Source organism: Peromyscus maniculatus, chromosome 21, assembly GCF_049852395.1.
Source record: "Peromyscus maniculatus bairdii isolate BWxNUB_F1_BW_parent chromosome 21, HU_Pman_BW_mat_3.1, whole genome shotgun sequence".
NCBI lineage: Eukaryota > Metazoa > Chordata > Mammalia > Rodentia > Cricetidae > Peromyscus > Peromyscus maniculatus.
Window position 1 is genome coordinate 48922986 of NC_134872.1, and position 25719 is coordinate 48948704.

Below are 25719 nucleotides of genomic sequence, written 5' to 3' on the forward strand. Positions count from 1 at the left end.
TCTCTCTCCTGTATATTCCAGGAGGTCAGGATGGTAGGGGATCGACGAGCAGGGGACCTCATGGTCCCCTTGGGGCCCCGGCTGCAGGCGTACCCTGAAGAACTCATTCGACAGAGACCTGGACATGACGGACATCCTGAATACCTGATCCGATGGAGTGTCCTCAAGTGTGGGGAAGAGGGCAAAGTGAACGTAGAGGAAGACAAGACCGAGCACCTCCTCATGTGGCTCTCAGCTCCAGAGGTCTGTGCCAACTGCCCCATGCTGCTGCGGGAGCAAACATTATCTAAAGGGCCTCAGTACGAACCTGCTGGAGAGTTAGGAAGCTTCCCCCGGGATCCAGGCGGCCTGGATGAGTTGGCAATGGCGGAGATGGAGGCTGACGTGCGGGCACTGGTGCGCAGGGCCGCCAGGCAGCTGGCCGAGGGCGGGACCTCGAGCCTGACGGCCGCTGTGCTTCACACCATCCACGTGCTCAGCGCCTATGCGAGCATTGGGCCTCTCACCGGAGTCTTCAGGGAGACAGGAGCCCTGGATCTGCTTATGCACATGCTGTGCAATCCGGAGCCTCAGATCCGCCGGAGCGCAGGCAAGATGCTGCAGGCCCTGGCGGCCCATGACGCCGGTAAGAGAGCGCCGTGTGTGTGTGTGTGTGGGGGGGGGGGGGGGGGGGGGTTGTCACTGGAGAGAGTGGGGTCACAAGGAGTGAGGAGGAGTTGGCAGAGAGTTCCCAACCATTGCTAATAAGTAGCAACTCAAGGCAAAAGAAACATAGTGAAGGGTACCCACAGGACAAAAAGACACAGTTTATCTGTCACTCTGTGTGTGCAGAGAGTAAAGCAGGGAGACCAGCATTTATTGAGTGTTTGAGATGCATTCATTGGTTGTGAAATCAGTGTGGGGAGAGTTACAGCCAACTTAAAAAGATTAAAATATCTGCACACAGTTGTGTGTAGTGGCGCATGTCTTTAATCTTAGCGCTTGGGAGGAAGAGGCAGGTGGATCTCTATGAATTCAAGACCAGCCTAGTCTGATGAGAGATCCAGGACAGCAAGGGCTACTTAGTGAGACCTTGTCTTGAAAAAACCAAAACAAAACAAATGAACTGTGTGTGTGTGTGTGTGTGTGTGTGTGTGTGTGTGTGTGTGTGTGTGTATCAGAACACAGAATTTAGTAATTTTAATAGCGTGGTGTTATGTTTCGGTTCTGTGTGTATGTGTTTGTGCTCAGTGACATGTAAAGTGTCTTTCTTGCCTTGGGTCTCACTCACAAAGAGGTTTAAAAGCCTCTAGGGAGGAGAAAGCCTAGGACAGGCAGGGAAAGCACTGAGGACTGAGAAGACGGACTGGGTGTGGCTTGCAGGGAGTCGGGCTCACGTCCTCCTGTCACTGGGCCAGCAAGACGGCATGGAGCAGCACATGGACTTTGACAGCCGCTGCACTTTGCTGGAGCTGTTTGCAGAGACCACCTCCACTGAAGAGCACTGCATGGCCTTCGAGGGCGTCCACCTTCCTCAGGTACTCTGCCGCAGTCCAGGAATGCTGGGCACATAGCACTATTTCTCAGGCTGTGACTCAGGACTGGGAGCAACCTGGAGGCCTAATCAAAGTAAAGGCTCATGACCCCTTCTCAACCTCTGCCATTTAGAATTTCTAATACCAGAAACTAAGAGTGGAATCCGGGAACATGGCTCAGCAGGTAAAGCTCTTGCCTTAGAAGCATGCTGACCAGAGTTTGGATCCTCAGAACCCACAGGAAACTCGGTGGTTTGTGGCAGCCTGCCTCCAGTCCAGCCTGCAGGAGAAAGGGACAGGGGATCCTCTAGGCAAGTTAGCTCAGCTACAGCGGGGCTCTAGGTGCAGTGAGAGGCTTTGTCTTGATACGTAAGGTGGAAAGTGACCAGGAAGACACCTGATGTCAACCTCGGGCCACCTCGCTTGTGTGCACACTGCACGTGTACACACAAATATACACAAAAGCAGACACAAGAGTCTGTGTTTTCAGATAATTACTTTGTGGGCTGGAGAGATGGTTCTGTGGTTAAGAGCACCTGCTGCTCTTCCAGAGGACCCAGGTTCAGTTCCCAGCACCCACATGGTGGCTCACAGCCATCTGTGACTCCAGTTTCAAGAGATATGTTTGCTCTCTTCGTGCCTCCCCGGGCACTAGACACACGTGTCCTGTACAGACACACATCCAGGCAAAGTACCGTGCACAGAAATCATTGTTTAAAAAGCAAATTCTTTGGTGTTTCTTAGACATATCGATCTGAGAACTACGGGCCAAGGAACGCACTTCCTCGCTCGTCCATCCAGGAGGATACCGAGGGGCAAGGGAGATGACAAAGCCGGCGATGAGCTCAAAGCACGGGCTGTGTCTTGCAGATCCCTGGAAAGCTGCTCTTCTCCCTGGTGAAGCGTTACCTGTGTGTCACCTCCCTGCTGGACCAGCTGAATGAGAGTCCGGAGCCCGGAGCTGGAGACCGCAGCTCTCCGTGTCTCACAAAGGAGAAGAGCCGGGGACAGCGGGAGCTGGAGTTCAGTATGGCGGTGGGCAACCTCATTTCAGAGCTGGTGCGGAGCATGGGCTGGGCCCGGAACCTGAGTGAACAGGGCACTTTACCACCCCGGCCAGCCCGGTCCATCTTTCAGCCCTGCATCTCAGGCCTTCCGCTGTTGGTGCCCACCGCTGTCACTACTCCCAGGAAGCAAGGGCGGGTCTTCCGCCACCGTTCCGAGTTTTCTAGCCGTAGCGGCTATGGTGAATATGTTCAGCAGACCGTGCAGCCCGGCATGCGAGTTCGGATCCTCGATGACTATGAGGAGATCAGTGCTGGGGACGAGGGCGAGTTCCAGCGGAGCAACAACGGGGTGCCCCCTGTGCAGGTGGGGGTCACACAGTGGTAGGACAATAAAGGATCTCTTCTGTGGTATTGGAGGTGGGGAGGTGGCTGAAGCCCCAGACATAGCCTGAGGATATAACTCAGTTGAGGAGTACTTGTCTAGCATAGATGAGGTCCGGGGTTTGATCCCCAGCGCCATATGAAATTGGGAATGGTTACATGCTTGTGATCTCAGCACAGGAGAGGTGGAGACAGGAGGATTGGATTTTCAAATTCATCCTTGGCTACATAGCAAGCTGGAGGCTAGCCTTGGCTACATGAGACCCTGTTTCAACAACAAAAAGAAATAAAGGAGGGCCAGGCATGGTGGCATGACTTTAAGCCCAGCACTCAAGAGGCAGGGGCAGGCAGATCTCTGTAGTTTTGAGGCCAGCCTGGTCTACCTGGCAAGTCCTGGACAGCCAGGATACATAGAGAGACCTGTCTAAATAATAATAACAACAATAATAATAATGAAAAGAGAAAACCCTCAGACGTGGAGTGGTTATTTAAAAAAGAGAGAGAGAATCAGTATACAAGAGAGTTCTATTTTAGAGGGCAGAGGAAATTTGGTGGAGTAGGTAGCCTGTGAGGTCACAGGGACTCGTGCCCAGGAAGCAGAAGTGATATACTGGGATGACCCCTTTGCCGTCAGTATCAGTAGGGGAGGATGCTAAGGAGTGTGGGAGTAGAGGCCATGAGGGTTAGGAAGAAAGGCGGGGCCCACTCCCTCCCCATATTGGCCAGAAGCCTTTAGCTATATGCAGATTTGTCCAGGCCTAGCCAGTTGTGGTCAGGCCCAGAGCTCAGAAGGCTGAGTCCTCTCTTCCCTTGCCTTCTTCCAGGTCTTCTGGCAGTCAACTGGCCGCACCTACTGGGTACACTGGCACATGCTAGAGATCCTGGGGCCTGAGGAAGCTCCTGGCAATTCTGCTTCAGCATCTGTGGAGAAGAGAGAAGGGGCTACCGTACTGGGCACAGGTGAGCCAGAGAGGATGTGGGGAGCATGTTTTAGAACCAAGGGGTACTGTCTAGCACTGAGCCATTTCTGAGTGGGGCCTGCCCCAAAGGTTCAGAAATTGACTATTTGTATATCCTCAGCATTTCCCTCCTGGGACTGGAGGCCTGCGTATGGTCTGTACCCACTGCCATATCTCCAGCCCGAGCCCCAGAAGGGTGAGGAGTCAGGGTACCTGACCCAGGCCGAGTGGTGGGAGTTACTTTTCTTCATCAAGAAGTTAGACTTGTGTGAGCAGCAGCCGATTTTCCAGAATCTGCATGAGAAGCTGGATAAGGTACCAGAGGCCTGAGATATCTGGGCTGAGGGATGTGGTGGCTTAGAGCTGGGCACTCCAGGGGAAATTCTAACTATGGAATGTCACTTGGTTGTGTGTGGGTTGCGGGGAGCTAATGGCTGAAGCCCATGGAGGTCCTGCTAGTGGAAGAGGCATGCTTTGACGGTCTTGTGTATAGAAGACATGAGGGGATGGGGGGTGACTTTGCCGTGACTGTTCCTGGGAACTTTGTGTCTGTTGGTCCTTGAAACGAACACCCTTTGTATTGACAGGCCCTGGGTGAAAAGGCCCTAGGTGAGATCTCTGTGCCCATAGAGATGGCTGAGGGGGTGCTACAGCTTCTCAGTAATCGCTTCGAGGGCAGCAACCTCTGTGACCTGCTCAACTCCCAAATCTACACCAAGTATGGGCTAATGCCTGAGGAACTGAGCAGCTTGCCTTCTTCACGGAGTCCCTCCTGTACCCCAGAGCCAGAGGAGGAGTCGAAGTCAGCAGCCAGCTCCTCAGAGGAAGAGGCCGAGCCCTGCAAGGCAGAGGCTGAGCCTGCCAGTGCGAAGACTGAGTCCCCCAAAGCACAGAGTGACTCGCAGCTCTTCAGTCAGCTTCTGGTGATAGAGGGGATGGCCCTGTCCCCTGAAACACAGGAGGCAGCTGCTGGTAAGTTGGTTTCCGGGAGGGGAGGGTGAGGACTTGAGAACAAGACATGCATTGCCCAGGTAGAGGTGGGGAGAGTGGCGGAAAACACGGAGGAAGGGAGGCCCTTTCATGGCGGACAAGCCTCGAGCACCTCGTGTCTCCCCAGGAACAGAGTATGACTGACTGATAGCTGCCCCTGCCTTCAGTATTTTCAGTTTCCTTCGCAGCCTCTCCATCTCGATGGTGGAACTAGACCATTCATGTACTGTTTGAAAAGCCACAGTAGTGAACACCATGGATGGTGTAACTGGGTCTGACTTCAGACACTTCCAATTGTTTTAGCTGCTGCCTTTCCCTCACTGATTACAGAGATGGCCAGAACCTTGCGGGGTCCTGGTCCACGCGGCTCCCTGGATCAGCATGTGTTAGCGGTCCTGGCCACTGTGCAGCTCTCCAGCCTGGACACGAACCTGCAGCTCTCAGGGCTCTGCGCCCTCTCCCAGGCTGTGGAGGAGGCCACTGAGCGGGACCACCCTCTGGTCCGTCCTGACAGATCGTTGAGGTTAGCATGTCGCAGAGGGCAGAGGTTTGGGTTGAGGCTCTAGCCATCCAGGGGGACGGTAGGAGGAAGGAGAGTGACATCAGGAGGTAGGGTGGGGACGGCTGGGGCCTGAGGAGCAGGGGGGCGGAAGGCTGCTGATGCAGTGCTCCTGAGCACTCCTGAGGATTCACGCATGCTCTCATTAGTCCACCGCCACAGAGACAGCGATGCCTTTGGTCCCACAGTAACATTAGCATCCGAGTTTGCAGGAGAAAACGGAGAATTCTAGTCACCTGCTCCGAGTTCCACAGATAGCAGAGCCGGGAGCCAAACCTAGGTCCTTTTGGCTCTTTAAAAAAAAAACAAAAAACTTTTTCTTTAAAAAAAATCTCAAGCCAGGTGTGGTGGCACATGTCTACTAGAAGTCAGGAGGCTGAGGCAGGGAGGTCATGAGCCTGAGGCCAGCCTGGGCTGCAGAGTGAGACCTTGTCTGAAACGTTTTTTCTCTTTTCTTTTTCTTCTGTCCTACTTTATTTTTAAAGTTTCATCTGATTTCATTATTATACAAGTGCATTCTCATTTTCAAAACGGTTCATATAAAAGAATATTGAATGGAAGCCTTGCTGGGATGTGAGGGCACATCCCTATAATCACAGAAATCAGCAGTCAGAAACCAATTTGAGGTCAGCCTGGAAAGGAAGAAAAAAAACAGAGTGGGTTAGTAAGAAAGGGGAGGAGGGAAGAGAGGAGTGGAGGGAGGCGGCTCGGGACGGTCCGAGGGGACGGTCCTGAAGGGACGGTCCAAGGGGACGGTCCTGAGCACAGCTGGTCTTCTTTACCACGTCAGAGTGCCCTTCAGACCACCTACAGATTTAATGCGTAATTGCATGTCTAGGGACTGGAGGGCTGGCTCAGTGGTCAGCAGTACTGGCTGTTTTTCCAAGAACCTGGGTTCGAGTCCCAACACCTACATTACGCCACTCACAAACATCTATAACTCCAGTTCCAGGGGATCTGATGTCCTCCTCCGGCCTCCATGGGCACCTGCACCTCGAATGTGCACACACATAGACACACAAACACACAATCAAAAATTTAAATAAATATTAAAAATGTGTAACTTCTTGTTTGTAGAGATTTTTTATAATATTTTAAAAGTGTAAATTAGATCTTTTAAAAACCTGATGCATAAAAGCATTAAAATTGTGTGTAGTTATTTGGGTGGAAATAGTATGTAATGTATTTGTGGTTTAGTGTCTGTGGCCACACTCTTGTGGCGTTTCTGTGTTCCCAGTCAGTGTCTGTTAGAGGGCTTTTGGTGTCAGTCATCACAGAGCTGTTCATTATTTTCATTGATGTGTAGAGTTGTATGGCTGCGGCCAAGTTCAAGTTCACTGCTCTATTGTCTCCATCTCCCTTACCTTGACCAGCACATTAATAAATGTGTGTGTGTGTGTGTGTGTGTGTGTGTGTGTGTGTGTGTGTGTGTTTGTTTAGCTCAGAGGACAACTTGAGCAAGTTGGTTCTCTTTTTCCACCATGTGGCTTCTGGAGATCTAACTCAGGCCACCAGGCTTGGCAACAGGTGTCTTCACCCACAGGGCCATCTGAGTGGCTGAAGATGAGCAAGAGTGTAAATGGTCAGTGTCTGTCTCTGTTAGCGTCACAGTTCTGATGATGTTAGGCATATTTGTGTAAACCGTGTCTCTGCTTCCCTAACTATCCTGTTTATGGACTATCTTGTCCCCCACTTTTTCTTATAGATTTAAAGGCATTCTTATATTATTTGTTATCTGTGTTCCAAACATTTTGTTTGTGTTTCTTTTTAAATCATGTTAGCTTTATTTTTGTGATTACAAGAGAAACTACTTTGTATAGAGAAGTCTTTAATTTCAGCCCTTGAGGCAAAGGCAGGCAGATCTCTAGAAGTTCATGGCTAGTGAGTTTCAGGCTAGCCAAGACTACATATAGAGACATGATCTAAAAAAAGAAGGAGGAGGAAGAGGAAGGAAGGAAGGAAGAAAAGGAGGAAGGAAAGACAGATAGAATTAGATAAAAATTATTCAAAAAGGCCTTTCTACAGAGATATTCAGCTAACAGTTTTGTGAGCATTCTAACTTCCATTTTACCTTGTTCATAGGTGTTATCCATGTTAGATTACATAATTCCTGGTTTGCAGCTGGGTGTGGTGAAGCATGCCTCTAATCCTAGCACTTGGGAAGCAGAGGCAGGAGGACAGAGAGTTTGAGGCCAGCCTGGTAGGACCTATATCAAGTAAGAAGAGTGGTCCTGGCTGCAAAAGCAGCTAGGTACTTGTCTGTCTAATTCATGTTGTTGTTGCCATAAGGTTCTGAGAAGATAGATCAGAAAACATGTTCTTTCCCAGAGGGTCTCTGTGTTGTTTCTCTAAGTAGTTCCCAGACCACCTCACCAGTGTCACTGTTAGGACCCGCTCTCAGGACCCCAGTGCTCTCCCTCCCTCCCAGGACCCCAGTGCTCTCCCTCCCAGGACCCCAGTGCTCTCTCTCCCTCCCAGGACCCCAGTGCTCTCCCTCCCAGGACCCCAGTGCTCTTTCTCCCTCTCAGGACCCCAGTGCTCTCCCTCCCTCCCAGGACCCCAGTGCTCTCTCTCCCTCCTAGGACCCCAGTGCTCTCTCTCCCTCCCAGGACCCCAGTGCTCTCTCTCCCTCTCAGGACCCCAGTGCTCTCCCTCCCTCTCAGGACCCCAGTGCTCTCCCTCCCTCTCAGGACCCCAGTGCTCTCACTCAAAACCAGCATTTTTTTTTTTCATGAAAGGGAGAGTTATATTTTGAGACAGAGTCTCAGACTGCATTGCCTGGGCTGCCCTTGAACTTCTGATCCTCCTACCTAGACATCTCAGTGTTGGGATTATGGCTAGGTTGGTTTGCAGACAAAAGGTCTATGTCTTGCCCCTGGACATTTTATCCAGGTTATATTGTTTACCTCTTAATTTTGTTTGTAGTGTCTTTCAATGTGGTATAGTTTTTACCTTTTTATAGCTTCTAAAATTTTCTGTCCTATTAAGAGTCCATTCTTTTTTTTTTTTTTTTTTTTTGGTTTTTCGAGACAGGGTTTCTCTTGTGTAGCTTTGCGCCTGTCCTGGAGCTCACTTTGTAGCCCAGGTTGGCCTCGAACTCACAGAGATCCGCCTGGCTCTGCCTCCCGAGTGCTGGGATTAAAGGCGTGCGCCACCACCGCCCGGCTAAGAGTCCATTCTTAAGCCGGGCGGTGGTGACACACGCCTTTAATTCCAGCACTTGGGAGGCAGAGGCAGGCAGATCTCTGTGAGTTCAAGGCCAGCCTGGTCTATAAAGCTAGTTCCAGGATAGCAAGGGAAACACAGAGAAACCCTGTCTCGAAAAACCACACACACACACACACACACACACACACACACACACACACACACACACACGCACACACACACACACACACACACACACAAATTTTTTTAAATAAAAATAAAATCTAGCATGAAATTTGCGGGCAAATGGATGGAACTAGAAAAAATCATCCTGAGTGAGGTAACCTAAACCCAGAAAGACAGTTATGGTATGTACTCACTCATAGGTGGATTCTAGATATAAAATAAAGAACAATCAGACCACAAAAAAATAAAATAAAAATCTAAAAAAAAAGAGTCCATCCTATTCCAGGATTAGAAAAATATATAGCTTTTTTGGCACGTGTGTGTATACTTGTGTGTGGAGATGTGTACAAGAAGGTCAGTGGTCAAGTGTTGGCTGTCTTTTGGTCTCGCTGAAGCCGGAGGAGCTCACCAGTTTGGCTAGGCTGTCTGCACAGCAGCAAGCCCCGGGGTGGGGTCGCCCCCGGCTCAGCCTCCCTGGTGCCCAGCTTTTTATGGAGGTTCTGGAGATCTAGAATCAAGTCTTGATGTTGTGAAGCGAGTGCTTTACCACCTGAGCTGTCTAGCCCTGGGAAAATAGTTTCTTATTTTTAAGAATCTGTTATTTCTGTTTTTGTTTTTTATGTTCACTTCAAATTCAACTGGAAATTTGTTTTGCAAATGGCATGAAGCAGAGCCTAGACTCTGCTTTGGTTCGGGTGGACAGCGGGCCCTGTCCTTTGGAGCTAGGAGCTGAACCAAGGCTCACCACACTAAGCACATGCTCTGTCCCTGAGCCACAACCCCAGCGTCAGGCTGGGTTCCTTCTTTCTTGGAAGGATTTTTATTTTATTGTATTTGTTTTGCATTTTGGCCTTTTAACTTTTGGAGATAAATTGTGCTATCACACTGTGTTTAAGGTTGCCCTTGGATTTTTGGCAATTCTCCTGTCTCCACCTCCCAAATGCTAGAATTACTGCATGAGCCTAGCCCCGCCATCCACTTTTCCATGGTCTGTCCTTGCTCCCTGGCTGAGATCTCATCCTTGCTCCCTGGCCGAGATCTGTCCACTGCTGCTTTTATCATCTCCTTATCTCTGGCTCCCTATTTCAGTTATAGACTTTTGGTTATATTTGGCTAACTAGAATTAAAGCTGCCATTATTTTTCCAAACATCCAAACATTTCTTGACCATTCTTACATATTGTTCCCCCTCTTCCTAAATCTGCCTGCCATTTATAAACTTTTTTTTTTTTTTGTGGCTGGGGAGTTTTGAGACAGGGTTTCTCTGTGTTTCCCTGACTGTCTTGGATCTCACTCTGTAGACCAGGCTGGCCTCGAACTCACAGAGATCCGCCTGCCTCTGCCTCCCGAGTGCTGGGATTAAAGGCGTACACCACCACCGCTCTTTTTTTAACTTTTAAGCCATTTGACCAGACTTACCTTCATTCTAGAGATTCATTTGAAATGAGGAACGGGGCAGTTGGACCGCAGAGGGAGGGTTAGGAGTGAGACTGAAGCCAGAAAACAGGTTGGGGGAAGAAGAGCAGACTGGGTCTTGATGGATGGAGTCGGGCAGGGAGTCAGGGAGAACCATGTCTGGAGGGTCAGGCACAGTCCCTTGGGGTGGGAGTCTCAGTGTCCTCTCTTCTCAGAGAGAAGCTGGTGAAGACCCTGGTGGAGCTGCTGACCAACCAGGTGGGAGAGAAGCTGGTGGTGGTGCTGGCCCTGCGCCTCCTCTACCTGCTCATGACCAAGCACGAATGGCGTCCCCTCTTTGCCAGGGAGGGTGGCATCTACGCTGTGCTGATCTGCATGCAAGAATATAAGACGTCTGTTTTGGTGCAGCAGGCAGGGCTGGCGGTGAGTATACTGATGGCGACGAAGCTGTGGAAGTGGAAAGACACAGGAGCTGTAAGAATATGATCTGCACGGTGGTGGAGCTCGAGTGCATGAGGAAAAGTCACCCGGACTGATACACAGAGACAAAACAAAACACAACAACACAGGGGATGATGCTCCAGAGCTGGTCCAGAGTGCACCTCCAGCGGGCTTCAGGTCCCAAAGAGGAGGTGTGGGGTGTGCAAGGGGAAGGAGACCCACGGTGTCAGGGTCCATCTCGATGGCTGTCACTTTTACACTCTGTGATGGCATAGGAGTAAATGGGAGAAGGCGTGTGAGCTGGTGTGGCTTGTGATCAGGGCTTGAGGAAGCTAGCCCTGACCTTGACAAGTCAATAGACACCACAGTCATATGTTAATAGAGGTCCACAAGTTCCTCATGCCAGAGATAAGAATGACTCCCTTTTTAGAAAGCAGGAACTCTCTCCAAGCCCCCGAGGGAATGGGAGCTTTTGTCTACATGCCTGACCTTGGGAAAAGGACTTTCTGGGGACCAGACACTCCAATACAGAATATTGCAGTTTTTCATATGGCTTAGTTTATCCAAATAGCTAAAGCTTAAAGTGAGCAAAGACGAAGCTAGACAGAAATTACTGTGAACCTGAGCAGACCTTCCGAATTTACAAATCTTGCTTATCAAATATACCTTATTTATCGGGCTTATGTTACTTATCTAACTTTCTAGCAGCTGGTGTTGAGTTGTGTGGGAGTAGGCAGAGTTCTCATGCTGTATGCAGAAGAGTGAAAACATGCCGTTCAGCAGAGTTCTCATGCTCTATGTAGAAGAGTAAAAACATGCCGTTCAGCAGAGTTCTCATGCTGTATGCAGAAGAGTGAAAACATGCCGTTCAGCAGAGTTCAAGAGGTGTATTGGGAGCTGGGGAATGGGAAAATGAAAGAACGAAAGGCCATCTCAGAGTGGGGACCTGAGAGAGGCAGGCAGGCAGGTAGACAGACAGAGGGAATCGGCAAGAGAGGGGACTGCGACAGAGGGCACTTTTGAGGTCTCCTGTCGTATGTGGCTGAGGCAGGCTGGCCATGACTGCCACAGCGGTGGGAACTAACAGGATGTTAGTTCCACAGTGTCAGAGATTTTCTTCCAAAGGATTATTTTTGTTTAAAGAGGCTGCCATTTTATGCATTTTCATCCCTCACAGCCCACACAAAATTTCTCAAAAGAAAAGGCATAAGGGAACTCCCAAAACACACAGTGAGAATAATTAAAAATAAAAGTAAAAGTACTGGAGACTTGTGATCCGAAAAGTCAAAATGCTGGAGCTTTGTCAAGCAGCAATGGTCGCCATGTGGTCCACGCCATCCTTGTGCGTGGTTTAGTGGATAAGGGTGCTGCTCTCGAGCCTGACAGCCGGAGTTCAGTCCCTGGAACCTCATGGTTGGAAAGGAAGGGAGATACTCACGCTAGAAGAATTCAGCGGCAGGGTGCGTGGGATGGCTACTAGCCAGGGCGTGTCACAGGAGCGGGGCTGGAGAAAGCAGGAGTTTAGCTTTAGTGTGTTGACTATTCCACACTGGAAGTTACAGGGAGGTGCGGCCTGAAGGACTGACATCTTCGATATGACAGAGTGGGTTTCTTTTTTTTAAACTGAGTGGTCCCGTGTACAGAAATAACCCCTCACTGGATTTGTGGGAAACACCGCCATTGCTCTGTCCCCTGGGCCAGACAGCAGGGAAGGAAGGCCATGTCCAGAGAGCTTGAGCAGATTGGCTTCCTAAGCACTCACTACAGAAGTGCTCCTGCTAGTGTGGTGTGGACATCGTGGCTGTGTGTGACCCAGTGTCCCTGAGGGAAACAAGCCTCATGCAGAGCAGTTCTGAAAATGGGTTCTCACAGCACAGTGGGTACAATGTGGACAAGACACGTCCTCCCAGAGCTGGCTAATCTGAGAAGGTCAGGACACAGTTCCTTTATAGGGTCATTTGGGGTCTGCTTCTTCCAAGATAGCCAGACATTATCTAGACCACCAATATACAAAACTATTTTCTGATTCCCTCAAATTGCATGGCCAAAAAATAGCATTTACTCCTAAATTCATGTTCTTGCCCATGACAGAATCACAGCATCTTGTTTGTAGCTTGAAGTCTATAGACTCCAGCTATGTGGGGTGGACTGAGGTAATCAAAAAGAGAAAGCTTTTCTTGGAGGGCCTGGACCTCTCCTGAGTTGTCCTGAATGCTACTTCTAGACTGGTTCATTCCCTGGGTACTTCGTTCAGAGAGAGAGCCCTGCAGCAGAGACATTCTTGCCTCTAAGATATAGTGTTTGTTTTTAATTTAGTTGTCTCTGTAATACCAACAAATAAGACTTCACTTCACGAGAACTTTCCCTACAATTCTCACTGCTGTACTTGTGAGGTGACTGAACAGACTTGAACAGGTGGATACTGGCTGGCGAAGTGGACATAGGCTTTTGTAGACATTGTTGTCTGCAGGAATAGATGAGCTTGTCAGGAAGGAGGAGAGAAAGGAGGAAAAGGCTGTATTTGAGGACAGAAAGGGCAGCATCCTGTGGGGAAGACTCAGAAAGAGTGGCCTGCCCTGGTGGCCTTGGTGTTGGGAGCCCAGGGGTAGAGAGAAGCAGCCTGTGGATTTACTGCCCACTCTAAAATCACTCTCTCTGCAGCTTCCTCCTGGCTCCCTCCCACCCCTCACTTTTCCTCTCGTCCTATCCCATCCCACCCTCTTCTCTCCCCTCTCCTCCTGACGACTCCCCCCCCCCCAGGTCCCATCACCATCTGCTTCATCTCCGTTTCTCATACCACCTGTTTGCTAGCAGTCCAGCTGCCCCAGAGTTTGAGGTCTAGAAGGATGACAGTAGCTTCCTACCTCCTTTGGGGTGGCGCTGGGGATTGAACCCAGGGCCATGTACATGCTGAGTAAGTGCTCTACCCTTGTGATGGCTCTGTTCACCTCTAACTCTGCTTCTCATTCCTCTTTCAGGCACTAAAGATGCTAGCCATTGCCAGTTCCTCAGAGACCCCCACTTTTGTGACCAGCCGAGATTCCACCCAACCTTTGTTTGACACCCAGATGACCAGAGAGATCTTTGCCAGCATCGACTCAGCTACACGCCCAGGGTCTGAGAGCTTGCTGCTTAGTGTCCCTGCGGCTGTGGTCCTGATGCTGAACACCGAGGGGTCAGATACTACCCTCAGACTCCAGATCCTTGCTGTGTCCTAAGCCCACCTCTCCTATGTCCCAGGCTCATGTGCTCAGCAGAAATTGTACTTAGGTTGCTCCCCTTTGGGTAAACACTGGTGGCCTTCTCAGAATGTCACTGGAGGAGAAACCAAGTGGTTGATGTAGGGGACTTCCGGGAAAGGTAGAAAGACTGACTGTCCTTCATGGGATTGGTAGTAGTGGCCCAAGGTCAGATGGTCAGGAGTCCTTCCTCAGAGGGACCACTGGAGCACCCCACAACCTAGCTGCACTTGTCTCCCTGCCTCTGGTGCACTCACTGTCGACTTCTCGGGTCACCCTTCCTGCCAGGTGCTCCTCTGCAGTGAGAAATGGTCTGCTTCTCCTCAACCTGCTTTTGTGTAACCACCACACCCTGGGAGAGCAGCTCATCACCCAAGAGCTGAGAGACACCTTGTTTAGGCACTCGGGGATAGCACCGGGAACTGAGCCAATGCCCACCACACGGACCATTCTCATGATGCTGCTCAATCGTTACTCAGAGCCTCGGGGAAGTCCTGAGCGAGCAGGTACCGTTGTGGATGTTCTGCCGACCAATGACATGTGCCCTGCTGGGACCAGTCAGTTCTTTACTGAAGGATACAGGAACCTTCCAGAAATGAATGAAACCTTAAGTGTTCAAGCGAGACATTTTTTTTCAGGGTCGGGGGGAGTGTATTATGTATGAGGTTATGTGGCCCAGGCTGACTTCAGACTCAAGGTCCTCTTGCCTCAGTCCCCCAAGTGTTGCAGTATCAGTGGGCAGCACCATACCAAGTTAAACCTCAAGAAGAACTTGACCAAAAGGAGGACTGTTGGTGTCATAAGAAATCCTTCATGTTTTAAAAAAGTAGCTGAAAACCGAGACATATGGGTACTGAACTAAGCAGCGTGTATCTTTGAGTGTATCTAAAGCCTCCAAACTTCAGAGGTATCATTGCAACAGTGCTGTTTATTATAGCTAGCATTTAATAGAAAAGGTAACTGACTGAGGTTTGAAATGTGTGTATTTAACTCAGCAGTGCTCCTTATACTGTATTTGTTCAAGTGTAGTTATGTCTACATTGGAGATCAGAAGAGAGGATTTCTTGTACTTTGATAAACTATCCTTGATAAACTAGACATCCTCAATGCAGGAAGAAAGTTTGGGGTGACTTTCTGGGGTGCCCCATTCCTCGATTTGACTGACTTCTAAGATGCCTCTCATGCACGTTTTTCCTGTGGTGTGTCTGCCCTGCAGCATTGGAGAGTCCAAGCACCCAGGGTCAAAGTGGGTCCCCAGAGTTACTCATCCGATCCCTGGTGGGAGAGCCTTCTGCGGAACTCTTCCTGGACTTGGAGCGGGTGCTGTGCCGGGAAAGCAGCCCGCAGGGGGCCGTGAGTCCCCTCCTCAGGCGCCTGCAGCAGGAGGCCCAGCCTTTCCTCCTCTTGCTGCGGACTCTAGACGCCCCTGGGCCCAACAGAGCTCTGCTGCTCACGGTCCTCAGGTAAGGGTCTGTCCAGGCCCCGAGCACAGGGACCAAGGGACTGCTGGGCCTCACCTGTTCCCACCCCACCAGGGTCACGGCACGACTGTTGGACTACCCCGAGACAGTGGTCCTCCCCTGGCACGAGGTCCTGGAGCCCTGCCTCAACTGCCTGAGCGGCCCAAGCAGTGACCCTGAGGTACCGGAGCCTTGGCCGCGCGCGGTTGGAGGAGGGAAGACAGATGTTGGGGCACCACCTGCCTAGCGAGGCTGTGGAGGTTCAGCAGATCCTGTAGGTCTGAGGGTCTGAGTGCACTGGGAACCGGAGAGGAAGGAGAGGAAGGCTGGTGTTTCCCAGAGTCTTTGGACATGGTGAAGTGATGTCCGACAGAGGCTGGGATAGTTGGACCCTGGTAGAAAGAAGCCTGGGACACTACCAGCTGGACTGCCGGCCGGCTCTGGGGTTCCAGCCCCTCTGTATCCTGTTCCCTTCTCCTCCATCCTCTCCAGCCCGCAGACTTCCTCATCTCCACCACTGTGCTGCCTGCAGTGCAGCCGGCCCTTGGCCTGACGTGCTCCGTCCTTTCTTTCTTTCTCTGGGTTCAGATTGTTCAGGAGCTGACCTGCTTCCTGCATCGCCTGGCTTTGATGCATAAAGACTATGCAGTAGTGCTTTGCTGCCTGGGAGCAAAAGAAGCCCTCTCCAAAGTCCTGGACAAGCACTCTGCGCAGCTCCTGCTGGCCTCGGAGCTCCGTGACCTGGTCACAGAGTGTGAGAAGTATGCCCAGCTCTATAGTAAACTCACCTCGAGCATTCTGGCTGGCTGCATCCAGGTGAGTGTAGAGCTGAGAAAATAAAACCGGAAGCAAGGACTAGGCCCTTTGTGTGTCTGTCTCTGAGGTCCCTGTGGGGTCCCTGTGTGCCGGAAGCGGCAGCAGCTCTGGGCACATGCCCCCTAATGGTTCCCCACCATGGCCTTTCAGAATTTAGTGAGGAAGGGGTTGAGTGTTCTGTCGCCTCTTGATCCCTTCTCCATGCATGTTTCATGACATGCATGTTCCTGTGTTCCCTCCCCGCCCGATGTTCTGGCTGCAGATGGTGCTGGGCCAGATTGAAGACCACAGACGAACCTACCAACCTATCAACATCCCCTTCTTTGATGTGTTCCTCAGGCATCTCTGCCAGGGTTAGTGCCCTCCGCCACTTTCCCCTGGGCTCCCACCCAGAGTCCCTTTCCCCTTCCAACCCTCCAGGCCTCCTCATCCTGACCAGGCTGTGGTCCCCCACCCCCACCCCCTGTTCCCACTCTCCTCACCTCTGACCAGGCTGTGGTCTCCCCCTCCTTCCCATTCTCCTCCCCTCTGACCAGGCTGTGGTCTCCCCCCCACCCCCTGTTCCCACTCTCCTCACCTCTGACCAGGCTGTGGTCCCCCCCACCCCTTCCCACTCTCCTCCCCTCTGACCAGGCTGTGGTCCCCCCCCCTTCCCTTGTCCCAGGCTCCAGTGTGGAAGTGAAGGAAGACAAGTGCTGGGAGAAGGTGGAGGTGTCCTCCAACCCCCACCGGGCCAGCAAGCTGACGGACCGCAACCCCAAGACCTACTGGGAGTCCAATGGTAGCACCGGCTCCCACTCCATCACCTTGCACATGCACCGTGGTGTTCTAATTAGGTGTGAACCCATTTGTATGTGTCTGACTGTGCCCCAATTTATCTCCCCAGAGCACCGTCCCACGACTCCATTAGTAAACCCTGCTCTTGTGGGACCTTTTCAGACTCCTTTTGTGCAGCGAAGGCATGACTGGCATATTGGCCTGTCTTTGCTGTGCTGTGCGGACATCTCACTGTCTGAACCAGGTACCAGTGCTTTAACAGATAGCGGTGCTTAGAGAGCAACAGTACACTTAGCTACTCCTCCCATGGGTGTTCGCTCAATGTCAAGAATGCCGAGCGCTGTCCAAGCCCTGGGGTACAAGGACAGTAAGGTACAAGGGATTCGTAGTCCAGTTGGGGGCCAGGCTAGCTAGTCAATCAAGAGAATCAGGCTTGCTGGTGCATGCATATGATGTCATCACTCAAGAGGCTGAGGCAGGAGGATCAAGAGTTCAAGTCTGGGCTACATATTGAAACCCTGTCTCAAGCGGGGACTAAAAGAAGCAGAGACTTGGGCTGGAGAGATAGCTCAGAGGTTAAGAGCACTGACTGTTCTTCCAGAGGTCCTGAGTTCAATTCCCAGCACCCACATGGTGGCTCACAGCCATCTGTAATGAGATCTGGCATCCTCTTCTGTGTACATAATAAATAAATAAATCTTTAAAAAAAAAGAGTTTATAAAAAAAAAAAAGAAGAAGAAGAAGAAGCAGAGCCTTAAAACTGAAGAGAAAGCATCGTGGTCCAGGCCCGTGACGGCTATTGCCCGACTCCTTAGAAGCTGAGGTAGGAGGATCTCTTGAACCTAGCCAAAGCCATTCAAGTAAATGCGAAGAGCAAGAGCCTGTTGAGAGAGAGAGCCAGGAGAAAGGATCCTGGGACCAATGAAGGTCAGAAGGTTCCTTCAAGAAGATGTTGACTGGCCTGAAATTTGAAATTGACATTAGCTAGATAAGGAGAACTCAGTGACATTCCAGGCAGAGGCAGCGTGCAAAGGGAGAAACGGGGTGTGTGTCGGGTAAAATGAAGGGCACCTCCCAGTGGCAGGGTGAAACCAGGAGAGCAGTCAGATGCAGACTAGAATTTGTGAGTCCAGAGCTTTGAACTCTGTTCAGAAACTTGGGAAGTTGTAGGGTTTTTTAAATTTTATTTATTTTTTACTCTTTGCTCTTTGGGGGCCTGCTGCCCAGCTCACAAAAAATACGTGGAGACTTATTCTTACTAATGAATGCCTGGCCTTAGCTTGGCTTATTTCTAGCCAGTTTTTCTTAACTTAAATTGTCCCGTCTACCCTTTGCCTCTGGGCTCTTACCTTCTCTATTCTCTATTCCTTTCTTCCCTTCTTACTCTGTGGCTGGTTGTGTAGCTGGGTCGCTGGCCCTGATGGCCTCCTCTCCTCCTCCTTTTCTCTCTCCATCTTCTCTACTCTCTATTCTCTCTGCCTGCCAGCCCTACCTGTCTCTCTCCTGCCTGGCTATTGGTCACTCACCTCTTTATTAGACCATCATTGTTTTAGACAGGCAAAGTAACACAGCTTCACAGAGTTAAATAAATGCAACATAAAGGAATGCAACACATCTTTGCATCATTAAACAAATGTTCCACATTCTACAGCAGGGAGTCATTCTAGGATTTTGAGAAGAAAAGAAATTAGCTTTGTTTTTTAGTTGGTACTCAGGTAATCTTGAAAATTTGGGTTGGAGGCCAGGAAAAAAGGTTTGGGACGCTGTGTGTGTCTAGCAGAGAAGTGTTCAGTGTGTTCAGTTAAGGAGAGGAACTGAAGGGTCAGAGGTGGACTGTGAGATACTAAGATGTCGTGTGTACACAACGTGCCATTGGTTGGTCAGGGAGCTGTGACCAAGCAGGTGGCCCATTTCTCACACAGGGGACAGAATAGAAAGGGGTAGGCTTCTGTGGACAGATGATGTCCCATGTTGTCATGTTGGTCTTGAGGAACCTCTGGTTATGACATGGGAATGTCTGATATGTGCACAGCGTGGCACTGATTTGTCAGTGAATCTAGCGGTTTAAGTAGAACCATTTTGAGAGCTATGAAGGGGAAAGCTGAGGGTCTGGGGAGGCAGGCATGTCAGAGCTGGGGAGGAAGTGGTGGGAAGAAGTGGCCCTAGTTCTCACTCATTCCTTTCTCTTCTCTCAGGCAGCTGACTCTGCTTGTGGCCAGTGAGGATTCAAGTTACATGCCAGCCAGGGTGGTAGTGTTTGGGGGTGACAGCATCAGCTGCATCAGCACCGAACTCAACACGGTGGGGACCCTGGAACCCCTTACTGTGTACTCCCCACCCCTCCATTTCTCATTCTTCATCCCTCATTTTTTGGGTGGGGAAGACCCAGTCTCTGGGGAATGGCTCTCTTGGTTCCTTCATCACTTGAAGTGCACGTGGGCTCAGTGCGTAAGACAGGCCATCCTGGCCTTGACTGCCGCCTGCACCTCTTCCAGCTCCGCTTCTTTTATTTTATATGTGTCTAAGTGTGTGTCTGTGTGTGTGTGTGGAGTACAGGTGCTCTTAAAACCACAAGAGGGCATCAGATCCTGTGAGTACTACAACAGGTAGTTGTAAGACACCAACATGGGTGCTGGGAATCACTCCCTGGTCCTCTGCAAGAGCAGTATGTTTTTGTAACTGCGGAGACCTGTCTCCAGCCCTGCCTCCTTCTTTAGTGGGTCTCTGCCTCCTTTCTCCTGCCCTGTCAGGTGAACGTGATGCCCTCTGCCAGCCGGGTAACCCTCCTGGAGAACTTGAACCGCTTCTGGCCCATCATCCAGATCCGCATAAAGCGCTGCCAGCAGGTGGGACCAGGACGAAGCCCAGGGTCTCCTCAGTGGGTGGGTCCTCCACAGCTCCAAGCCAGGACATTAGCAAGGGCTCCTCCTTGGCCAGCTTGGAGATGGCCTGGACGTATTGGGAATTGAGGGTGTGGAGCGTGGCTCTGGAGTGCAGAGTCGCTCAGGTGAGAAGTCCGTGTGCTGCAGGGCGGCATCGACACCCGGGTCCGGGGCGTGGAGGTGCTGGGCCCCAAGCCCACTTTCTGGCCGCTGTTCCGGGAGCAGCTCTGTCGACGCACTTGCCTCTTCTACACGATTCGGGCACAAGCCTGGAGCCGGGACATAGCCGAGGACCGCCAGCGCCTCCTCCAGCTCTGCCCCAGGTGGGTGCAGCCCAGGAGGAAGAGGTTAGGGATTGACGCTGCAAGAAGTGGGGGCCGGAGAGATGCTTGAGGAGTCTGAGCAGAGCCGCTGCGGCCAGCACTGGGGGGGACACTGCAGACCAGCAAAGCGCCGCCGACAGCTGGCGGAGGCCCTATAGCATGGTTGGGAGTTGATCAGCACTTGTGCAGAGGCCTCGGGGAAGTTGGTCTTTGGGGAGGTGGGGAGCCTGTCTTTCATCTGGCATCTACTTGTGTTCCCAGACTGAACAGAGTTTTGCGCCATGAACAGAATTTTGCTGATCGCTTCCTCCCTGATGACGAGGCCGCCCAAGCACTGGGCAAGACCTGCTGGGAGGCGCTGGTCAGCCCCCTGGTGCAGAACATCACGTCTCCCGGTAACCACCCCACACCCGGCCCCCACACCAGCCCCTCACAAGTCTCAGGGGTCACCTGTGTTGATATTTTGGTTCTCTTGGTTCCTGTATGTGTCCTTCAAGGCCTCTCTCCTCGCTCCAGGGACCGCTCGTGAGAGTGGTGTTTGAAGCCCCCCTCCACACCATCCCTGCCCTGTTACCATGTTCCCAGGCTCCAGCAGTGGTGAGGGAGGCCTAGGGCTCTGCCTCCCTCGCACCCTTCTGTACAACTGAAGCTGTACCTCGACTCTGTGTCCCCCCACTGTGTCCCACAGACACCCACTCCTGACTGGTCTTCTTGCAGATGCTGAGGGTGTGAGTTCCCTGGGGTGGCTGCTGGACCAGTACCTGGCACACAGGGAGGATGTGCCCAGCGCCCGCGGCCGAGCAGCATCCTTTGCTTCCCGAGTCCGGCGCCTGTGCCACTTGTTGGTGCACGTGGAACCCCCTCCTGGGCCTGCTCCTGAGCCGGCCACGCAGCCCCGTGAGTCCCTGTGGCCTGCTGAGCTGAGAATCTACTGTGGGGCTCTCCAGCTCCTTCCTCTTCGGCTCCTCCAGACCTCTAATACGCTGTGCCCTTTCCAGGAGATAAACACCGAGACCCTGGGGCCCCCTCGGGCTGGAGTGAAGCTCACTCTCTTGCCCTGTTTCCACAGTCGGCAAGAACAGTAAGAGTCAGGACGGAAGCCCCACGCCCTCGCCGGTCCTCCCCAGCAGCAGCCTCAGGAACATCACCCAGTGCTGGCTGAGCGTGGTGCAGGACCAGGTAGGCAGGTTCCCGTCTGCAGGCGGAGGGGACACAAGGGGTCGCTCCGTCCTGTCACGTCCTACTCTCCCTTCAGGTCAGCAGATTCCTGGCTGCGGCCTGGCGGGCCTCAGACTTCGTGCCTCGGTACTGTACTCTGTATGAGCGCTTGCAGAGAGCTGGCTTGGAGCTGTTTGGGCCTCGGGCAGCCTTCACCCTGGCTCTGCGCAGCGGCTTCTCTGGCGCCCTGCTGCAACAGTCCTTCCTCACTGCCGCTCACGTGAGTCGTGCCAAGGGCCACGCACGGCTGCCCCCGTCCCGTCTCCTTCGGCTTCGTCCTTTGCTCCTTCTTTCCTCTTGTCCACTCCAATCCCTTGTTCATGGCTGGTCTCGTGTCTGCTCCGTCATCCCCAGATGAGTGAGCAGTTTGCTAGGCACATCGACGAGCAAATCCAGGGTGGTTTGCTTGGTGGAGTCTCTGGAGTGGAAATGCTGGGGCAGCTTCAGCGGCACCTGGAGCCCATCATGGTCCTTTCTGGCCTAGAGCTGGCCACGACGTTTGAGCATTTCTACCAGTGAGTCACATTCTGGAGAGCTTGGGGACAGGAGCCATAGAGGCCGGAGGAAGGGAAGAAGAAGGAAGAGTAGCTGGGCAGTTAAGACATGGTAGTGGCCAAGCGCTGTAGAGATGAGGGGGGGCTTGTGACTTAGCTGAGCTGGAACACGGAGACTTACCTTCTGGGGGGAAGGCTGGGCCTGGGCCAAGCTGGCTCCCGCACTGAGACCTGGCCGACCGTGTGTGCTGCAGGCATTACATGGCCGACCGACTCCTGAGCGTGGGCTCGAGCTGGCTGGAGGGGGCTGTGCTGGAGCAGATTGGCCTCTGCTTCCCGAACCGCCTCCCCCAGCTGATGCTGCAGACCCTGCGCACCTCGGAGGAGCTGCAGCGCCAGTTCCACGTTTACCAGCTCCAGCAGCTCGACAGGCAGCTCTTGGAGCAGGAGGACCAGGAGGAGGAATGGAGGCCTGAGGAAGTGGAGGTGAGGGCAGCGGGGGCGGGGGGGGGGGGGACGGGGAGAAGGGCAGAGAGAGAACAGGCTCACTGGAGAGCCCACGGCTCGTCTCTCTCTCCTTAGGAAGAAGACAGGGGACAGGAGCCTGAAAAGGAGCTCTGTATAGAAGACGCGGGTCCGGAAGTGTCTGTCCTGGTCCTGTCCCCACGCTGCTGGCCCGTCTCTCCACTCTGCTTCCTGCACGAACCCAGACAGCACCTTCCCACAGACCTCTGCGCTGCCCTTGAGCGCTTCTCCAGTTTCTACAGCCACAGTGAGGAGCTGGGGACAGGAGCCCGGAGATGGAGATGCATGCCGGGTGGCAGCAGGAGAGGAGAGGAGCACTGTGCGGGATGCAGAGATAGGAAGGGGGTCTCTCTAGGTTGGGCAGTTTCTGGGGGAGGGTGCAGAAGAATGGGAATAGCTTCACTAACGCTTGCTCTCTCCTTCAGCTTCCTGGAAACTGGTTCTGTTTGTGTTTCCGACCTTCAGGTTGTCTGCTCACTTCATCTTCAGTCTTAGGAACTTCTTCCCAAATAAAAATATTTAAGGCTATTTATCCCCCATCATTTTAACCACATCCTATAGTGGTTTTTTTTTTTTTTGAACATTTTTGCTGGTATATAAGTAGCATTAATAGAAGACTTAATGAGTTTATATACCTCTATACAGCCTTGTTCCCATCCTCCAGATCAAGATGCAGAACATTCCAGCACCCAACAGGCTTCTCCTTCATGTACCCTTCCCAGTCAGTAGCTTCTTTTTATCTTTCTGTCTGTCACCATAAATTGTTGCCTGCACCTGCACATTATCGAGATGGGACCATGGCCTACGTACTGCACTGTGTCTGCTTTCTTCACAACTTGGTGTCTGGAGAGGGGTCACTGTAGCTTTAGTTTTTGTTCTTTGGTTTGCTGAGTCCTGTTCTACTGTGTGCAAGTGTCTACTTTCCCTGTTCTTATGGGACACTTAGGATGCATCATAGGGTTTTTGTTTTGTTGTTGTTGCTGTTGTTGTTTTGAGACAGGGTTTCTTTGTGTAGTTTTGGTGCCTGTCCTGGCTCTCACTCTGTAGACCAGGCTGACCTCGAACTCACAGAGATCTGCCTGGCTCTGCCTCCTGAGTGCTGGGATTAAAGGTGTGCATCACAACCGCCCGGCAAGTTTTTGTATGTAATTTTGATCTTGATTTTATTACATGCGTGGATATTTTTCCTGTATGTGTGCCTGTGCACCACATGTGTGCCTGGTGGCCAAGGAGGCCAGAAGAGGGAGCTGGATCCCCTGGTACTAGAGCTACAAATGGTTTGAGCCACCATGTGAACTGGCAGTCCAACCCAGGTCCTTGGAAGAGCATCCATTGCTCTTAACCGCCGAGCCATCCACCTCTCCAGCACCGTGTGTAATGTTTGAGTATTTATTTATTTATTTTATGTGTTTTACTGCATGTATGGATGTATGCCATGTACGTGCCTGGTGCTTTCAGAGGCCATAAGAGGGTGTTTGGGTTCTCTAAAACTAGAGTTATGGACAAGGGTAAGTCACCATGTGGGTGCTGGGAACTGAACTCTGAGTACTCTTAATCTCTAGCCTTTCCCATGACTATATATATCATATGTTTCTTATTGTTCACTTCTGATAAACTCCTAATCCCCGTTACTGTTTTTTAGTATAGAGTCTATCAGTATGGCCATGACTAGCGTGGCACGTACTCTGTTTACCAGGCAGGCCCAGAAGTTACAGCCCCTCCTGCCGTTGCCTGAGTGCTGAGACTGAAGGTGTGTGCTGGTGCCACTTCTGCGATTTATTAGTTCATGGAAAGTCTAAATTTTTAAACCTCCAAACAGAGGCTGGACATAGAGTTGGTAGAGCACTTGCCTAGCATGCAGAAGGCCCAGGGCGTAAACCCTAGCACCACATAAACCATGCTCAGTGGTCATGCAGTAATCCCAGTCCTTGGGAGGAAGCAGCAGAATAAGGCATTCAGGGATATCTTTAGCTACATAGGGAGTCTGAGCCAGCCTGGGCTACAGACCCTGCCTGAAAAATCAATCCATCTTTCTCAAATAAGTTTTTCTTTTTGTTTAGTAATTTTAGATTTCTGCCTTTATTCCATTGTGATTAAAGAACATGATTTCTGATGGTTTGGATCTTTAATGTATTGATACTTCACTTATGGGCTAGTGGATGGGAGGATTTTATAAGCTGCAAATAAGGGAAAGATGTGTTCTTTGGTTGTTGGATTCAGGACTCTACGTATTTCATGAAATTGACCTTTTTAATTGTTCATATATTATATACCTTACTAATTCCTGTCTGCTTCACCTATTCCTGAGAGAGGTGAGACAAAGTTTACCCATGTGGCTGTGATTTTTTAATGTTTTATTATTAGTTGTATGTATAGGTATTTTGTCTGCATGTGTGTTTACACCACATGCTGTGACCACAGAGCCAGAGGAGGGCAACAGACCCCTGGGTCTGGAGTTAGGGATGTGGGTGCTAGGAATCAAACCCGGGTTCTCTGGAAGAGCAACCAGTGGTCTTGACCACACAGCCATCGCTCCAGCTTTTTTAGAAATTGTGATCATGTCACAGTTGTTTCATGTGACCTCGGCCCTGCTTCGAGATGCACATTTAAAGCCAGTCAGGAGTGCCATCCGATAAGACTTTTGTAAAGACAAGGAAATGTTTTTAGCCATGGTGCACGCCTATAATCCCAGCACTAAGGAGGCAGAGGCAGGTGGATCTCTGAGTTCAAGGCCAGCCTGGTCTACAGAGTGAGATCCAGGACAGCCAGGGCTACACAGAGAGACTTGGCTTCGAAAAACAAAAACAAACAAACAAGCAAAAGTTTTTCTGCACTTTTCCATATGTTAACTATTCCTGGCCATTTTAAACACTTGAACTTGTGAATATGACTGAGGGACTGAGTATTTAATTTTAATAATTTTAAATTTAAAATTGAACTACATGTAGCTAGTGACTACCATCATGAACTGTGTAGGTTTATGGTTTTGTGGTAAATTAAACTTTGTTATTACTATGAACTGACTCTGTTTTCCTTTGATGGCGCTCACGTGCTATCATGTTTTAGTTCATATATTTCTACCTCTTACTTTTGCTTTCATGCAGGAAGAAGTCTGAACTTTGAGGGTTTCTGTGTTTTTGAGACAGGTCTCATGGAGTCCATGCTGGCCTCAGACTCACTGGGTAGCAGAGGACCTTGGACGTTTATCCTTCTCACCTTCTGTGTGCTGGAATTCCGAGTGGTTCCACCATGCCGGGTCTGTGTGGTGCTGGGGCTCAAACCTAGGGCTTTACAAGCGCACATTGGTGTGCCTGCCTCCGCCTCCTAGTGCTGGGATTATAGGCACACAGCACCACCACCACCATACACCACCACACCACCACACC

At 51.2% G+C, this 25719-nt stretch overlaps 1 protein-coding gene across 2 annotated transcripts in view; it reads left to right on the forward strand.

The window, feature by feature from the left end:
* Positions 1 to 25719, forward strand: part of Cul9 (cullin 9) — a 41940-nt gene that overhangs the window by 2750 nt on the left and 13471 nt on the right. For both annotated transcript variants that reach the window (XM_076557736.1, XM_076557735.1), the window contains exons 2-26: positions 22 to 625; positions 1363 to 1517; positions 2385 to 2885; positions 3727 to 3862; positions 3983 to 4176; positions 4449 to 4833; positions 5182 to 5374; positions 10374 to 10581; positions 13578 to 13774; positions 14127 to 14344; positions 15055 to 15301; positions 15374 to 15479; positions 15887 to 16114; positions 16377 to 16467; positions 16779 to 16950; positions 19087 to 19192; positions 19642 to 19737; positions 19921 to 20096; positions 20358 to 20491; positions 20814 to 20993; positions 21166 to 21275; positions 21352 to 21534; positions 21669 to 21829; positions 22063 to 22294; positions 22391 to 22580. In XM_076557736.1, the coding sequence (XP_076413851.1) occupies positions 31 to 625; positions 1363 to 1517; positions 2385 to 2885; positions 3727 to 3862; positions 3983 to 4176; positions 4449 to 4833; positions 5182 to 5374; positions 10374 to 10581; positions 13578 to 13774; positions 14127 to 14344; positions 15055 to 15301; positions 15374 to 15479; positions 15887 to 16114; positions 16377 to 16467; positions 16779 to 16950; positions 19087 to 19192; positions 19642 to 19737; positions 19921 to 20096; positions 20358 to 20491; positions 20814 to 20993; positions 21166 to 21275; positions 21352 to 21534; positions 21669 to 21829; positions 22063 to 22294; positions 22391 to 22580 (5194 nt within the window). In that variant the 5' untranslated portion in view covers positions 22 to 30. The remainder of the gene's footprint in view (positions 1 to 21; positions 626 to 1362; positions 1518 to 2384; positions 2886 to 3726; positions 3863 to 3982; positions 4177 to 4448; positions 4834 to 5181; positions 5375 to 10373; positions 10582 to 13577; positions 13775 to 14126; positions 14345 to 15054; positions 15302 to 15373; positions 15480 to 15886; positions 16115 to 16376; positions 16468 to 16778; positions 16951 to 19086; positions 19193 to 19641; positions 19738 to 19920; positions 20097 to 20357; positions 20492 to 20813; positions 20994 to 21165; positions 21276 to 21351; positions 21535 to 21668; positions 21830 to 22062; positions 22295 to 22390; positions 22581 to 25719) is intronic.